This window comes from Phaethon aethereus, assembly GCF_964289735.1.
Source record: "Phaethon aethereus genome assembly, chromosome: 17".
NCBI lineage: Eukaryota > Metazoa > Chordata > Aves > Phaethontiformes > Phaethontidae > Phaethon > Phaethon aethereus.
This window is the reverse complement of record NC_138593.1, coordinates 2,800,065-2,817,094: the sequence shown is the minus strand read 5'-3', so window position 1 is coordinate 2,817,094 and position 17,030 is coordinate 2,800,065. Positions and strand designations below refer to the sequence as shown.

The window sequence follows — 17,030 nt, the reverse complement described above, 5'->3', positions numbered from 1 at the left end:
TCCCCCATCTACAGCATGAACATGAATGCTGCTTAAAATTTGGAAGGCATATTTTGAAATAGTTTTTCGATACATTTTGTCCTTGTAGATGTGCTGAGGTGAAGGTTACAGTTCTTCAAGAGGTTCCGTCTAAAAATGGGGCACACCACCAAAGAAAGACTTCTTTGGATGTGATCTGGAAATGTTACACGACTGTTCAGGTGTAGACAGGATCAGTTTTTCAACTTGCATTGAATTTCTCCTGTTTTAAAAGTAGAAATTATTTGTACAAAACCCTTTTTAATTGGCTTATAAGGGGAAGTTGCAATGTAATTATGAAATGGGAAGATTATCTGCATAACTAAACATAATCTCCCCGCAGAAGAAATTGCACAGTTGTATTCTTGTAGCCTTTTAAAATCAGCGATAATTGCTGTATGACCACAGCTCCATGATCAGAGGTTACAACCTTGCAAAAGAGTTTTCTGGAAGTTTTTTCAGCTGTTACTCGGAATCGCCGAGCCCGCACTGCGGAAACGGAGCTCGTAATGTAGGTTAGACCTCTGCATCTGAATTTCTTCTTCAGACAAAAGGTCTGAAAGAACAGGAATACACAGACTGCTACAAGCTGCCTTAATACCGCCTGTACTTCTGTCTGTGGGTGAGGAAATTGTCCCTGAGATTGGACAGCCCATAGTCTCCTCTCTGTTTTTGTTTTGGTTTTGGTTTGTTGTTTCCCCCCTCTTTGTAAATCTCTCCAGCAATTGGGTAATGGTCACCCAGAACCTAAAATCATGAGAAGCACAACTAGTTTCTGTCATTGAACGTTGGTTGTAACTGCAGTGACGGCAGGAGCATTTGGGAGTTAAACCAGCTGCTCAATTTATTTTATTTTATTTTATTTTGAATAAGGTTAATCTTGATGTGTTGATCCTCTAATTGGCATCTCTACAGCTTGGCCTTTTACTTGCAAAGCTTCGGAAATGCACAGAAGTTTCTTGTGTCTCAGAACTGAAGCCCCTGTGTGCAGCAGTTCTACCAATGTCCTTGGCCTTCTTCCTCTCTAGTCCATCAAACCAGTGCATTAACGGTGGTTTTGTGGGGGCGAAGACACCCCAAATGGCCCAGCCCCTAAGTACCCGCTGACAGTTTTGTATTTTCCAGCGTATGTGTGTGCTCTGGACGGGATTAGCCCCTGCAGTTTGCCTTAATCTGTGTTGAGGAGAGGCGGGGAGGCAGGTGACGGTCTTCCGCAACAAGACCTACAGGTTGGGTTTCTTCACGTTTTTAGGAGCACCAAAGGGATTTGGGTGCCAAAGGCCGTGAGCACCTAAATCCCTTGGGTACTTCTGAAACTGCCTGTAACCCATCCCTTTTTGTGGGATAAAATAATGTGAGTTTTTGGAAGAGCTGAGCTCCCAGTAACCACCCAGGAGGAAACGGAGGTGTTGGACCTGCAGCACTTCTGAAAAATCACGTTGGTCTGGTCTCAAAGCCAAACCTTGAGGCTTCTTTCTTCTTCCCCATAAATCTTGGCCCGCACAGTCCTCCCCATTGCAGCTTCTGTCTCAGGCTGCAGAGCTGCCCCGTGCCCCAAAACAGCATTTTATGGTGAGGATTCTAAGTCTGGTTTAGCGATTTCCACGAGCTGCCGCAGTTGCCTGTGGCTGCCCTGTCCCTGCAAGCCGGTGGGGTCTCACCGGGGCAGGGGAGCCTGGCAGCCACGGACGTGGTTTTGGAAGGCAGCCCCACGGAGATGCCTTTCTGATCCCTCTCGGGTACTTTGGCTTGTGCTTGGAAAGGGGCGAGATGCGAGGGGTAAGGCGGGAGGTGCGCGGTTCGCACGCCAGCCTGGCTTGGACCTGGCGCTCGCCTCCTGCGGTCGGCATGGGCGCCCCGGCACCCCGTGGAAATAGCGGCACGGACTAAAAAGAAACCTCACCGGCATGTGCTGCTTTACAGGGAGATTTATTGAAGTGCTTTTGTTTGCTGAAAAGCCCGACCCCAATTTATTTTCACTTAAATTGAAACCTAAGACAAAAAAGAGGGAGGAGTTGACTGTGCTCCCTGCAAAATCCTATCTCGCCAGGTGAAATGACCCGAGAGAATAGTGCAAAAGTTTTGGAAATGTAAGTTAAATCTGCAGTTTCCCAACACGAAGCTGGCTTGAGTTCAGGGTGCAGGTGCCTCCGCAGTTGGCGTTCCTGGGAAGCGTGCTCTGTGCTTGCGAATCCCTCCTGCCGCTGCCCAGCACCTTCAGTTATCCCGTCGGTTCACACCCACCTGCAGCTCCAGGCTGGTCCCAGTCAGTGGTCTGTGACTATGGGGGGCCGGGAGGGGAAGGGGCTCATCTTGCAGATATTTATATTGTATAGAGCAGCTTATTTCTACAAGAAAAAAACAAAAAAAACCCCATTTTTAAACTCCAGCAAAGTATACAGTAGTTTCAGTTCCGGTTTTTGTGACCTTTTTCAGGGATCATTTCAGTGCATTTCTGTATAAAATAAAAATTTAAGGAAAAAAGGATTTTGAAGTATAAAAAAATGCATCTTCTGTACATAGGCAAACTCAAGAATCTTCTCTTCAAACACTGTTTCTTGTAGAAACATGTTGAAATTTTTTTGCTGATTTCTTTGTACTTCAAGAGCATGTAAATAATTTATTAAAAGTGACTATTGTAATTTGGAGTTCTTTTTAAACAGATTCCAGCTCTAAATCATGTCGAGGAGATGGGGAGGAAGAAGGACTAAGTATAGCAAAGGAGCTGGTGGCATTTACAGCTTGTGTCAAGCTTTGTATAATGTAAATTCTGTATAAATATGTTTTTTGTCAAATAAATAGATGGAATTAGAAGCATTAAGAAACTGAAGACAAAAAATTGCCAAGTCAAGGCTTCTTTTTTTCCCCCCTCAGTCTGAAACCTAATGTGCAAAATCTATTTATTTCAAGCGAGGAAATGTGTACAGACAACCTAAAATGTATTTAAGCGAGTTTGCAACTGGATTTTTTCAATTTAGTATTTGTTTTGTTTTTATGAGTTTCCTCCTTAATTGCCACTGTAGTATTTGTCCAAATGAGAAGAAACACATCATAACGGACACTCTAAAACAAAAGGGCAGTTTTAAAAGCAAAATGGAAGAACACCCGGCTCCCAATCCTTGCAGTTTTCTGGTTCTATAAACAGGTTGTTTTAATTCACAGTGTGAAAATAAAGGGCCTCCTTTAAAAGGAGGCAGGTAAAATGGTTTGCAATAAATGAAAAAAAAAAAAAATCTTTTTTTTTTTTAAGTTCCTTAAAAAAACAACTCTGCTTTGAAGATTTAGGATTTCTGCTTTTTCTTTCGTTAAGCAAATTTATAAATTTAGGGATGTTTTGTGCATATAGAATCTGTCACCAGTATGTATCTTGTTTTGAAGAAAGTGTTTTTGTTGTGGATGTGTCATGCTGTATATATTTGTTCATATTTTTGTGAATTGAATACTATGTACCATTGTATTATAGTAACTTTTATAAAGCAAACCATAAATATACTGACTTTTCTTACAGAAAAATTATGTTGTGCTTAATGTATAGCCAGGGCCGCTTCTTGCTCTCACATCCGCGTTGGGAACCGTGAGAGCTCAAGGAACCAGATCCAGAAAAAGAGCAGTCCAAAGAACTGATTTTCAGCAGAAGTTTACCGAAAATGCTAATTCTAGTGAGCGGGAAATGACTTTAAGCAACATTATATCGCACGAAAGAAATACGTGAGTGATTGAAGTTTATGAACTTCAAGAAAGATTTCTTAGTGCTAGAAATCCTTACAACCCTCAAGAGCCGAAGCAGGGCCAGGCGCTGGCCGCCCAGCCAGCGTGCCGGCTCTCGCCTGGCCGCCGCGGTGCTGCCTGGGCAGGTGAGGGGTCCCTGCTCCTGCAGCCTCCGCCCGGGGATTTTTCCCAGTTCACTTTTTCTTTTAATCCTTTTTAAAAAAAAAAAAAAAATTTTTTTAACTTTACGGAGGCGAAAGCCCTTAGTGCGGCGTTAGCATTGCCGGTTCGGGTGATGCTGTAAGGCTGTTGGGGCCGGAGGCACTTCGGTTTCTTTCGTTTTAAATCGGTTCATTCAAATCGGAAACGAATTCCATTACCTGTGGTTTACAGGAGGGGGGAGCTGGGGGGTTGATGCAGATGAAAGCACAGCCTGGAGCCGGCCCCGTGCCCCCCGCCCTCCCTGGCTGGGGGCTGCTGTCAACGCGGTGGGGGTCAAAGTGGCTTCTCTGAGAACAAGAGATACCCGGAGCAGAGCCGAACGGAGAGGGAGAGGGGAGAGAGCCTGGGCTGTCGGGGACTTCCCAGCTCGGTTCTTGGCTTCTCCAGCTGAGCACGGCGGCTGAAGGATGGGGACGCAGGACAGCCAAAGCTCGCGGCGCTGGCGCGGGGCAGAAGGCAGCAGGACTCAGCCTGGAGGGTGGCTGGATGGGGCAGGGGCTTGGGCTGGCGGAAGGACCTGTGGCCGAGGAGCCCGTCCTGAGCCGAGGGCTTGGCAGGGGCTTTGGCTGCTCGGGGTGTGAGCAGCTTCGATGCTGGGAAACCTGGGGAGCAGCAGTGGGTGCACTGGGGTTTTGAGGGCAGATGTGCAACAGTGGGGAGGCCCATGGAGCCCGGAGATCCTGAGATGTTCTTCAGCAGTTGCACGCTGAGGTCTGCAGACTCCTCGGGGAGTGTTTGACCTGCAGCCGCAGCGAACGTGGGGTCTCCAGCCCCGACAATGAACTTACCAGGCACTCAGGCTGTGACAGAAAAGGGCTTTATTGTGCGGGTGGGGAAAGTCCCCTTGCAAAGGACAGTGACCACCAGACACCAGAGCAATGCCCACAGGGGCTGTTGCAGCCGGGATCTGAGCTAGGGAATCGCCACCGATGCCAGCAATTACTTCTTGAAACACAGAAGAAACACCAAGCCTTCATTAATTCAGGAATTTACAGGTATTAGAGCAAGACCGCGTTGCCTTGGGAAGGCTGAAATATGTAAATTCTATTAAGTCTCATACTAGAATGTTGTAGCTACCCTAAAACTACGTGTTTAATCTTAGCAAATTCAAATTCAAGATTGAGTCTAAAAGCAATTAAAATAAAATGTTACAAAATGAGACGCACAGAGAGGCGAATGCCTCCGTGCTCTCCTCTCCCAGCTTCCCGCGTAGCTAAAATTAACAGAAAACTTTGGATAGACTAAATTTAAGCACTCCCAGTTCGTTCTTCTCTCTTCCTCCGTAGCTGCGTGTCTTTGGCGCATGCCTTAAATCTGCCCTTTGTTAAGAATTCGGTGGTTTGGATCAGATTAAACTGCTTTTTAAGAGCGTGTTCGCTATTTCCCATGCTCCCTCTCCCAAGAAGTCACCGGAGGGCAGCACCGGGGCTGGGTCAGGATAGGTGCGAGTCCTTTTAGTCTCCAACTTGGCAGCAGCTTCCCTGGGTTTATGACACTTAGGTCTGGGCTATTTACCAAAACATCGGCTGTTACCCGGTTCGTTCGTGAATCAGCTCGTTAGGGACGGGGGCAGCATTTCTGCCATCCTCTAGATGCGCTTGGTCTCCCCGTTGGGCTTCAGGATGGTCAGGTTTCCTCTTGCGTCTTGATCCATTTCTATCGCTTCAAACAGAGACTTGAAGTTCCCGGCGCCGAAGCCCTGTGGGGATGACAACGTTACGGACTGTGGGGATGGGCGACAGGTTTGTCAGCTCGGAAGCGGCTGGGGAAGAGCAGCACCGAGGGCTGGCTCGGTGACAGTGCTCGATGGCCTTGAGGTCTTGAGGCCAAGATCATTGCGACATCCTCAAACCAACCTGGTGGTTATGCCGCTGGATGACCTCCAGAAAGACCGTGGGTCTGTCTTGAACTGGTTTGGTGAAGATCTGGAGCAAGTAGCCCTTCTCATCAAAATCCACCAGGATTTTCAATTCCTGGAGAAAAGAAACAAGGTGCCAGCTCGAAGACCCACAGAGGAGCAAGGGGATCCTTCTGCATCACCCTCATCCCTGCAAAACACTGTGGGGAGCCGGTCCAGCCCTGGGCAAACTTTTTCCCTCTCGGGCCAGTCTGACTCACCGCCAGCTTGTCGATGTTCTCCTTCACTTTGATTTTGGCAGTTTTCAGCCTCTCCCGCAGCACCTGGTAGTAGCTGGACGGCACGTCCATGAACTGTGTGCCCCGCTGCTTCAGATTGGTGATCTGCAAGGCAGGGAAGACCCCGCCGTGGGTCAGGTTTGGGGCTCGTTTGTGGAGCGCCTTGTGCCAAGAGGATGGCCCGGGATGGGTGGTGTCAGGAGGCAGAGTGATAATTTTCCATGACATTGGTCAACCTCATGCATGGGGACCTCTCCCACCCTCTTGTTTTGGGCACCAGGAACAGGAGGGCCCAAGATGCCCCCTCCAGGCAATGCAGAGAGTTGGCCACCGATGCTTCATCCCACCCTGACCCCCTGATACTTCTGGAGAGGAGCCCAAAACCAAGTGCTCCACAGCAGCTGGGCTCAGCCCACACCAGCATCTGCCGCAGGCAAAGGTGGGTGATGTGCTATGGTGGCTCAGCCCAGCAGCCCGGGCTGCCCGAGCTCCCCACCAGCCACCCCCCAAGGACAGCAGGTGCCATCAGCGTCCCTGCAGACCCCAATCACTTTAAGCTGGAGGGATGGGCATCTGCCAGCAGCTCACAGGTGCAGGCAGGTCGCTTTCCAGCAACACACTGACACAGAGGGCGGTTAATCGCGGTTGCAAGACAACCACAGCATAAAACCCGCCCAACCTGCCCGTGTCCTCGTACCCCAACGGGGCTCATCATCCACCACTGCCCTGTGACAAGGACCGTGCCCAGTGGGATGGGGTGGAGGCACCGGGGCAGGACGGGCCGGGGCAGGACGGGCCGGGGCAGGGGCCTGCCCGGGGCTGCACTCACCGCAGAGATGATGTCGGAGGTGTTCAGCGCGATGTGCTGGACTCCGGCCCCTCCGTAGTAGTCAATGTATTCCTACAGGGAAGAAGTGTCACCACATTAGTGACAGCACAGCTACAGCCCGCAAAGGGCTGGGCTTGGGCTTAAAAACATGAGAACAAAATCAGCTCAGGGACATCACGAAATTAAAAAAGTCACTATTGGTGAAATCAGGGGTAAACCGGCTCTGTCCTGGTGGCTCCCCCAGGGTTTGACAGCCCTGGGCAGACCCAAGCAGAGCCAGGGCTGCTTTCCAGAGAGCCACCTTTGCTGAGCATGTCTGCGCCGGCTCTGAATCACTGACCCCTTTGGTCCCTTTTCAAGCCTCGCTCGAGGTGGTGGCAGTCTGACGGACCAGCCCCCGGCATGCACTCACCTGAATCTGGGATTTCTTCTTGCCGGGTGCCGGCTCGTTGATGGGCATCTTAATGGTCTCTTCGTAGTTGGTGACCACGATGGAGCGCAGGGCGCTGAACTCAGTGTGCAGCTGCTTGTCATCCACCGACCAGAAGCGGTGGAAGAGCAGGTTCTTCTGATACCTGCCCGGGCCACAAAGGGCACGTTCAAGTCCCTTGCTCCATCCCCACACTAATGAACCTCTGCTTTGGCTTAATTAGCCTCAGCCGCTGACATTGGAGGGGATGAGACCAGCAGAGCGGTGCTGCTGCTCCATCCCACCTCCCGCCAGCCCTCCCCACTCTTACCAGTCTGCCACTGGGACCATCTGGAGGTCGGGCTGGTTCCCCACGACGTGGTCGACGAAGTTGAGCTTGGCGCTCGGTCTGTGGGGGGAAGCCGGGTGCTGCTCTCAGCCGGGCTCGGGGGCACCCCACGGCGCAGGGGGCTCCGGGGCGAGGCAGTGGGGACCCGGCCGGCTCCGTGCTGGGACACCCCACCGGCACGTGGTGGCAAAAAGCCAGGCAGGGCCCTGCAGAAAGTACTCACAGCTTCGGCAGCAGGGGGTCCTTGAAGAGGGGCGGGTGGTACCCGGGTAGGAAGAGGCCCTTGTAGTTGAGCTTTTCTATCAAGGTGTGGGTGGTGTCGCCGTACTGCGAGAGGGGGGAAAGCGGTTGCGTGGTGGCCCTGTTCTTTCAGGGACCTCCTGGGTCCAGCCTGCTGCTGCGGACCCTGCTCCGGCGCCGGGGCTCGGCCTCCGCTGCTGCCCTGCCACTTACCGTCTGGATCACCGCGAACTTCACCTTCCCGAATTTGTCCTCCTCCACCCAGGGCTCCTTCACCACCACGGCTCCACGCTCCTTGGCTTTCTGGGCAGAAGGAGAGAGCCCCCCTCCTGCCACAGCTCCCCTGGGCTGGGGGGCAGACGGCCCGGGGCCCTTCCCCACCTCCCCTCGCCATTTCGGGGTGCCGTGCAGGAGGGAGCAGCGGGGCTGCCTACCTGCACGATGAAGTCACAGTCCTCCACTTCGAAGGCGATGTCCTTCACCCCATCACCGTGCTTCACCAGGTGCTCCCCCATCTCTGTCCGGAGCGAGATTGGCCGCGGGCGTGAGCAGCGGTGCTTTACTTCGCCACGGCCATTCCCCGCTCCGTCCCACCCCAGGGCACCTACCCTCGTTCCCTGGGTTGAGAGCGGACGAGAGAACAAACACGATCTGGCGAGGAAGAGGAGGACGATGAGGGATCGAGTCGTGGCTGCGGCCCCAGCCTGGGGCAGATGCCCCGCGGGCACGAGGTTTAACTCTGCCAACGGGTTTTGTCCCCCTCCGGCCTCCGCCCCGGCAGTGGCACCTCCGCAAGGCGCACCAGCCTCCTCACCTTGTCCTGCTTGATGGCGTGCGAGACCACCTCCCTGCTGCCGGTCTCCAGCCCGCGGTAGGCCAGCTCCTCGAACCCCAGCTTGTTGCAGTAGTAGGATGCAGCCTGCGAGCGGGCGAGAGCCGCCCCGGGTGAAGCTGCGGTGCCGGTGGCCCGCGGTCCCCACGGGGCTCCCCACGGCCAAGGCAGCGCCAACAGCCCGTGGGGAACAGCCTACGGCGCGCGCGAGTGACGCGTGTGCACGCGTGTGCGGGCGCCCAGGGAGCGGCCCAGCTTTTCTGCTTCGCTCTAACAGCCCCGAGGAAGGAGCAGAGGTGAGAAAGGGCCCATATTGGGGAAAAAACCCCAAACCTCCAGAGCCCTCCTGTGCCCGGCGCTGGCTGGGGCGGGCACAGGGGCTGCGCGGCCGGGCAGCAGGCCAAGAGCCGCTGCTGTCTCCCGTTCCTCCGCCATGGAACGGCAGCTACCACGACGCCTCATGGTGGCTGGCTGGCGACCGCGGCTCGAGCCCTGCCACGTGTGCCGGTCCGCGCTTTCCGGGCCCGTCCCGCGCACGCCCCCGGCCAGCCGCCCCTTGCCTTGCGCAAGGGCTCCCAAGGCCGTCGGTCGAGGCCGTGCCGGCCGGCGCGGGCGCTGAGCCAAGGGTTGGGCTTGGGACGCCGGCACGGCCCCGAGCCGGTGGGCTGCCGGGACGAACCGCCCCCCCTGGCAGCCAATAACCAGAGTGGCCGCTCTGTCCCTGCACGGCGGGCGGCCACCATTACGCGTGCCCAGCCGGCCGCAGCCTCTCACCTGCTTGGCGTTGCCGACCCAGAAGGTGATGGAGTGGAAGTGGATGAAGCGGCCTCGCGGGGGCTAAAGGGAAGGGGAAAACAGAGCTGAAAGCCACCGCGGCAGCCTTGCCCGTGGCATTGCTCGTCTCTGGAGCGGGGAGAAGCGGCAGCCGCAACCCTGCCAACGCGTCTCTTGCCAATGCATCCGAATTAACCGGGTGAAACCCCGGCTGCTGCCCCGAAACAGCAACTTTCCAAAGTGCTTTACAGTCAGGAGCCTGCTCTGTGAGGCGGAAGGCGCAAAGCCCCGGCTTGCCTGCGGCTGGGTCAGGCCCAGTGCTCCCGGTGCTCCCTGCGAGCGGTCCCCGCAGCGGGCTGCCCATCCGTGAACCTTGCTGCGTTAAAGGTTAATCCTCCCCCGAAACGCTCTTATACAACTGCCAGTGCGGGGACAAATCCCCCTTCGCTCTGTTCCCCACCGCCGTCCCACCCACGGTGGCGGGCGCCCGGCCGCGATGTGCACCAGTGGTTTGGAAAGCACTTTACAGGGGAAAAAAGTGGTGAATAGGTGCAGCATTTGGTGATAAATGTTGTGAGAAATGAGGATTCTGCTTAGGCTTTGAGCTTGGCTGAGAAATACCCATCGTCTCCCCTTTGTTGCTCTCCTCCCAAGCCAGAAAGAAAAAGGAAATGAAAACATTTCCATTATTGACGTTGATTTACACCAAGGAACCACGTCCCGTGTGGCCCAGCCAGAGAGCAGTTTTACTTCTGATTTTACCAGGTAATCAAGGAGCAAGGAATTAATATTATTTACATTAACACGGCTGATGCTTCACACCAGGCAACGGGGCAGGACCACGGACACAAAACGGCTCTTACCTTTTCTCCCTTGTCTGTGTAAGATGTCTAAAAGAGAGAATCAGAAAAGAGAGATGTTAGCAGTGCAGGAAGGTACCTCAGCCCCCAGAGAGCCCGAATCCAAAGGTCAGCGTATGAGGAACAGCTCTTCTGCACGACTTCCAGCACAGTCACTAAGAAGTCCGAATTCAAGCAGATATGACACTCAGGAAAACTCCGGAGATGTCCGGTGCTGTCGAGCCCGGCCGTTTAATTTCATCCCCCACTGCCCCTCACCATTTTTGCGACCTGGCGATGTGACAGCGGCAAAGAGACGAGGAGTCCACGAGGGCGTTTAATATAGTGGTGGGACAGCGGAAGCTCCTCCTCGGCTCCACCTTCTCCCACCCCCACATCGAAGCGTTTGCGACCCAGAGATGTGTTTGGTTTGGGCTGGGAGCTGCCCCGTCCTGGGGCAGAGGGCTCAGCCCCTCGTTCAGGTGTGTGTAGGAAGCCAAACGTGGGATGATTTGTCCAAGGGGCGAGCTGTGACGTCAGCTGCAGGACTGGGTGTCCCACGGGACAGATGAATAGGCAGCGGCATCCCGGCGTATAACGGGGCGCTGGCATCATCCCGTGGGTGGCTTTGCTGGGGCCACGTCATGGGGTCGTTTGCGTCCCTGGCTGCGGCACAGCAGGGCTGAACGTGGAGGGTGGTGATCACGCAAGCGTGCAAGCGGGCGAGGCTCTGCGGCGCCGGGGCCTGCGAACCCCGCAGCAAATCCTCCCCGGCCCCACGCGTGCCGGGGCCATGCTGGGGTGACGCAACCGCGGCAGCGCATCCCCCCCAGCGCCCACCTGCCCCCGCGGGCGTTCACCCCTTCGCAGGGACGTGTCCCATCCTCCGCCCATCGGCTTTCCCAGCCAACGCTGAGCTGGGACAATTTGGCTGCGTGCAGAGTGCGGCCACGCACACGGCGACCGGGCGTGGGGCCACGCGGTGCCGCCTTCGGCTCCGGTGCGCCCGGCGCCGCAGGGGTCCGCGAAACGTGGGAGCGGCAGGAGGAGGGGGCAGGAGGCAGCAGCAGCACCCGCACCCCGCGGCCGGGAGCGGTGGGAGGCCGGAGCTGCGGGTGGGGCTGGGGAGGACGCGCGCGGGGCGGGTGTCAGCAGCACGGCGCTCCGGCGGTGGGGCCGCGCGCCCTGCGGCCGGGCGCCCCGGCGGGCACGGCTCTGTGCTGCCGTGCGCTGCCCCTGCGCTGCGCGGGGCCCCGGCGGGAGAGGGGCCGGCGGCAGGGACGGCGTCGCCCCATGGCGCCGTCCCGCCTGTGTAAGCCCGCGGCAGTGACACCGCTGCGCCGCCACACGTCACCGTCACAGCTGTGTCAGCCCACGTCAGCCAGCCCCTGGCACCACCACACCTCTGCGAGCCCCGTGGCCCCGCCCCCGCGACGCTGACCCCGCCCCCGGCACCGGCACCGCCCCCGCGACGCTGGCCTCCGCGCCACGACGCCGACCCCCCCAATGCCCCGCCCCACGGGCGGTGTCCACGCTGCCGGCCCCGCCCCGCCGCCCGTGACGCCATTAGTGGCGGCCGTTGCGGCGCGGGCGGCGGCCATGGCGCAGCCCGGCGGGAGCCGGCCCGTCACCGTCAGCGACGTGCAGCAGCTGGTGAGGCGGAAGGACGAGATCGAGGCGCAGATCAAGGCCTGCTACGAGCTGCTGGAGGGCGTCAGTGCGGCGGGGCGGGCGGGCGGTGGCGGGGCGCGGGGCCGGCCTGCAGCGCCGGCTCGCAGCCCCACGGCCGCCTCTTCCCTCGCAGCAAAAGGGCGTCGGGATGAACGAGCCGCTGGTTGACGCGGAGGGCTTCCCCCGCGACGACATCGACCTCTACCAAGTGCGCACCGCCCGGCACAACATCATCTGTGAGTGGGGCCCTTTCCCGCTGGCCGTGGGGCCGGGGGAGCGTTCCCCTCCGGTGGGGATGAACCAGCAAAACTCACTCGTGTGGAGACCCACGGGCCTCTGCTCCCGCCACAAATATCCCCGTTAATAACGGCACGACCGTTTAAGCATCCCAAACACCGGCTCGTTCTGCCTGTTCGTTGCAATTCTTCATAAACGGAAAACCGAGGTTGCTCTGAGTTTGTTTTTCAGTTGTTTTGCTCCGTGCTCATAGCCGATGGGGACCGGCTTCGTCAGTAAAATGCTTTTGTCCACATGTTGTTGCAGCGGCATCAACATTCTGCTTCTGCTGTGGAGCCGTTTGGGATTTGTGAAATACAGCGAAGTGTTTCTGTGGTGTTTGTGGAATAAGCTTTGGGTAAAAAAAAAAAAATAGCTTGGCGTTTATTTCTTCCCAGGCTTACCCTATGCCCTGTCTTTGGGGATGGCTTTTGCTCCAGTGCGTGACTTGATGGCAAAAAAGACTTCAGCTACTTGGTGATTTCTAGGTGCTGCCCTGCTTCCTTGCGTGTTTACCGAGATTTGTAGGGTGATTTTCTCTGCGTCTAACGTTTGCCAGGCTGTGTGAGCAGGACTGGCTCCAGGACCCAGCAGGTACACTGGCAGAAGGTTATTGCTGGCCGCAGCTGAGGTCCGAGGCACCCGGGATACCGTTTTCTGCGCAGTTGCAGAGGAGAGTGTGTGCTGCAAAAGACCCCTTAGATGTAACTTGCTCCTGCTCCCTGTGTGCTAATGGTGTCACCCGCAGGTTTGCAGAACGATCACAAGGCCCTGATGAAGCAGGTGGAGGAAGCTCTTCACCAGCTGCACGCCCGGGAGAAGGAGAAGCATGCCAGGGATGAGGCGGAGGCGTTGGCCGAGGCGATGAGCCAGACCCAGAGCCTGCCACAGGCTTTTGCCAAAGTGAACACGGTGACTGCAGGATCTCCTGCAAGTATCTCGGTGCGTTGGTGGGGACTGACGGCTGCTTCTGGACCCAGAGAGAAAACACAGCAGATGGCTTTGTCTCTCGTTAATAAGTTGGGGGATTGAGTAAGGGTTCCTTCCCTGCCTTTTTTTTTTTTTTTTTTTTTGGGTCACACTGGGATGTCTGGTGAGTAGGCCGGTCACTGTTCGGGAGTGAGATGAGTACTCTCTTCTCAGCTGTGTCATTGCACCACACAGCTCCTGCAAGGCTCACTGACCATTGTAGCCTCTTCTGTGTTTCTCTTCCCATGAAGGAGGACAGAGGAATGAGTACTTACTCCTTTCTAAGGACATGGAGAGGGTGTAATGTAGTTCAGTTGCCTGAATGGTGAGAAGAGTAGTGCCACAGCACACCTCTCCCCATGTGGCTGGGTGCAGGGTGATGCTCCTGTGATACTACCTGTCTTTGGAGAAGGCACATGCTCATCACTCTTCTATCTCTGTCCAGGGGCTTCAGGTTGACGATGAGATTGTGGAGTTTGGTTCTGTCAATGTAAACAACTTCCAGAACCTGCAGAACATTGCCACAGTGGTGCAGCACAGCGAAGGGGTGAGCTCATTTCTGCTGTGAACTGCATTCTCTTGCCCATATCTGTTAGCCACAGCGTTTTCTATGGAACTTAGTTCTCTGGGATCATCATTTCCATGTCAGAAACAGTGTCAGATTCAGCTTGTGCTGTTGTAGCCGTCTTTTCTCACAGCATGCAGCTAATTCCTGCTGGATAGAAGACTGCTAAGAGGTGTGCTCTTTGCTGTGAGCATCACGTTGTCTGTTCTCCCCTGGGGACTCCCTGCAGCAGCAGGCTGCATGGCTGTGCCACCTCATGGGATGGCCAAAGAAGCTGCCACAGTCATGGACCACTTTGTAGTGGAAGTGAGAGATCGCCTGGAGATGTGTCGCCACCAAAGGCACTCTTCTTTCGTATCTAGCTACAGGGATGGGAATGGGTGCCGCTGAAGAAGAGCTCCCCTGGGCCTGATGTTCTGGTGTTTCAGCAGAAAAATGAAGAGGGTTGACTTGGTGATGGAAAGTTGCCATCTTTTATTCTTATATTTTAATTTTTTTTTCTCACTTTCAGAGACCCCTGAGTGTGACTGTGATCCGCAGCGGCAAAAAAGTGCACATCGGGCTGACTCCGAAGCGCTGGGCCGGGAAGGGCCTCCTGGGGTAAGCTGCCATTTCACTTGCCGGAATGGATGAGGCTTTCACCCAGCTCGGAGCACGTTTCCTGCAGCACGGCCAGCTCCCTCCTTTGCTCTCGGGGTGTGTTGCTGCGTGCTCTGACAGGCTTCACTGGCAGGTACCAGCTGAGAGCTGGAGGCTGACCGTTTTGCACAGTGATATGGGGAGGTGAGTTGTGTCAAATGTGAGCACAGGGAGGAGGGTCTTGGTGGCTAGTTTGTCCAGTAGAGGAAACCACTGGAGGAGGGTTGTGGTGGGTCTGATTCATACCATGTCGGATCTTCTCTGCCTGTTTGAGAACTGAGACTTTAATGTTTTCTTCTACCCTCTTCTTTTTCAGCTGCAATATCATTCCCTTGCAAAGATGACCATTGCTTGGAAAACAATAAAGCTGAAGCTTGTGCCTGCTTTCTGGGCTCTGATCTGGTTTGAAAACTTCCCTATGTGTTTTTGCTGAAAGAAACGTTTCCGAGGCTGTGACCTCTAGGTGCCTGGCTTGCTGAGTCTGAGGAGGTTCTGATAGAGCAGGGCCTGTCTGCAGTGCAGAATTGTGCTGGTTCATCAGGAGTAGCTTGCAGAGTTGCAAGATGTGGCTTCTCATCTCTTACACCTTGTATCAGTTTGGAATGAGGCTATAGAGAGACCCAAACTTCACTTGATACAGGCCCTGAAGAGCATGAGGTGCTCTAACTTGGTGATAACAGAACATTCCTTTTTTTTTTTTTTTTTTGCCTGTAAAATTCCTCACTGAACATCTTGTAATATATGCTAAAAAGTTCCAGAGCACTTTTTGGTGTCTTTAACAGTAGATCATAGTCAAGAAATATGCAAGTTTGTGCCATGTTACCGCAACTTTTGAAGTTACTAAACATCATGAAAGAATCTTCGGAATGCCTAATTATTTTAAGTTAATGAGATAAGGAATAGGGGTTATAATTCTAGTTTGATTTACTTTTAGTAGTTTGTAGTGATAAAAGTACTCCTCATCTGGCGTCTTTCTTTTTTTTAAATTTTTTTTTTGTTTATTTGTGGTAGTTGGTTTTAGGGTGTATGAACTCTTTGAGGGTATTTTGGGGATGATTGGTTTGTTTTAAGCTTGTTTCCAGCTGAACTTCAAAATATGCATCCAAAACAATAAAACCGAATAACGCCCCTCTCTGTTCTTGTAGAAGTTATTATTTTGGGCAATAATTGTGGGCCGGGTTGGGTGGGTTAAATGCAGATCTGCACAGACACAACCTCACAGCCCCTGATCTTCCAGAGCTGAAGCCCAGGTAAGGTGCAACTCTTTCATTCGTGCTTCACGAACAGGTCATGGCATAAGTAACACGTCACACATAACGCCCAATTTTCTTACAATTGTTATTAGCCAGACCTGAAACAGACTGAAAAAGTGAACTAAACCCCAGACTTCTAAATCACTCAGCCAGGCTCTGTGTTAAATTCAAGGAGGTTTATTCTTCTGATACTTCAGGCGTTTGCGTTTCGGCATACAATCCCACAGAGCAGATTCTCACTGATAGTGGTAAAGCTTCAAAGCAAAGCTCCTTGGTCGGTGATTCCTGCAGGCTTCGCGGTGCTACGGAGGAAAGATTACCGGAGCAGCCCACGGCAGTGTGCCTTGGATGAGATTGTGTCTAGATAATCCCCATCAAACGCAGTCTCACCCTGGCCTTCCAAGTGATTTAAAGGGCTGGTTTTGCTCCAGCTCTTTTCTTGAAGAATAACTGAGAATGGGAGATGTTTTGGGACCCTCTGTCCCTCTGTTTTGGGACATCTGCACCCTGCTGCACTTTGCCAGAGCAGTTCTGTGGCTAAGCCTGCGCTGCTGACCTTTGCCACGCGCTATGACCCACAAAGGCCACTGCATCTCCTAAATCCTCTGTGAAATCCCACTGGAAAGCGGTGTGACGTCCCTGTCTGTAGTTACAAGGTAAGTAGCCCCGTGGGGTTCTGCAGGAGGGCTGAGTCTCCGCGTAGGACCACAGTGTCAAAAGACTTGAGTATAAGAATTTTTAAATGCACGTCGTATCAGGTTTGGGACCCTTGGTTTTTTGCAAAAGGGGTTTTCATTTTTATAGGTGCTGCTGCAGCTGCTAAACCTGTGACTGTCTGCAAGCTGCCCCCATCTTCTGTCCCTGTGAAACGGAACGCTGGTGTAGGTGCGTGGATAAATTGGGTATCCATCGTCCGCTGAAATGTCAGACAGTCAAGGGGCTGGGCTTGGCCATGCGTACTTGGGACGTGTGCCTAGGTATCCCAGCTCTGGCTCGCTTTTACCCGAGCTGCAGGTGGATCTGGGTCTAGGTACTACTCCAGGAGAAGAAAAGCTCACAGGCGCATCCTTCCAGGCCTTCGCATTTGAGCCTCCTGGGATGAAACGTTCTAGAAAATCCCAGTTTCCTGTACTGGTCTTGAAATGAGGTTAGGGGGTCAGTCCAGCCCCGTCAGCCCGCTCTTGGGGAGCTCATTTCCCTGTCAGCGTGGAGGGTGTCTGCACGCTCCAGAGAGCTCTCGGCTCTGTGAGGCTTTTGTAGACGTGCGTCTTCTAACCCTGCGTCCTAACCGCTGTGTCCCC

The 17,030-nt window shown here is 54.3% G+C and overlaps 2 protein-coding genes across 2 annotated transcripts; one reads left to right on the top strand and one right to left on the bottom strand.

Moving 5' to 3' along the window:
* Positions 1-5,536: 5,536 nt before the first annotated feature.
* Positions 5,537-8,428, bottom strand: HPD (4-hydroxyphenylpyruvate dioxygenase; the record flags this gene model as incomplete). The annotated part of the gene is made up of 9 exons (XM_082007911.1): positions 8,346-8,428; positions 8,125-8,214; positions 7,895-7,998; positions 7,654-7,731; positions 7,326-7,488; positions 6,914-6,985; positions 6,067-6,189; positions 5,805-5,921; positions 5,537-5,647 (listed from the first exon to the last, which is right to left on the bottom strand). Exons 1-9 carry the CDS (start codon positions 8,424-8,426, stop codon positions 5,537-5,539), a joined length of 939 nt encoding a protein of 312 aa, XP_081864037.1. The 5' UTR covers positions 8,427-8,428.
* Positions 8,429-11,955: 3,527 nt separating this feature from the next.
* PSMD9 (proteasome 26S subunit, non-ATPase 9) lies at positions 11,956-15,887 on the top strand (the record flags this gene model as incomplete). Its single annotated transcript, XM_082007858.1, has 6 exons — positions 11,956-12,069; positions 12,161-12,263; positions 13,052-13,245; positions 13,718-13,819; positions 14,349-14,437; positions 14,793-15,887. The coding sequence occupies 6 exons, from the start codon at positions 11,956-11,958 to the stop codon at positions 14,818-14,820; spliced, it is 630 nt and encodes a 209-aa protein (XP_081863984.1). The 3' UTR covers positions 14,821-15,887.
* Between the last annotated feature and the right edge of the window lie 1,143 nt (positions 15,888-17,030).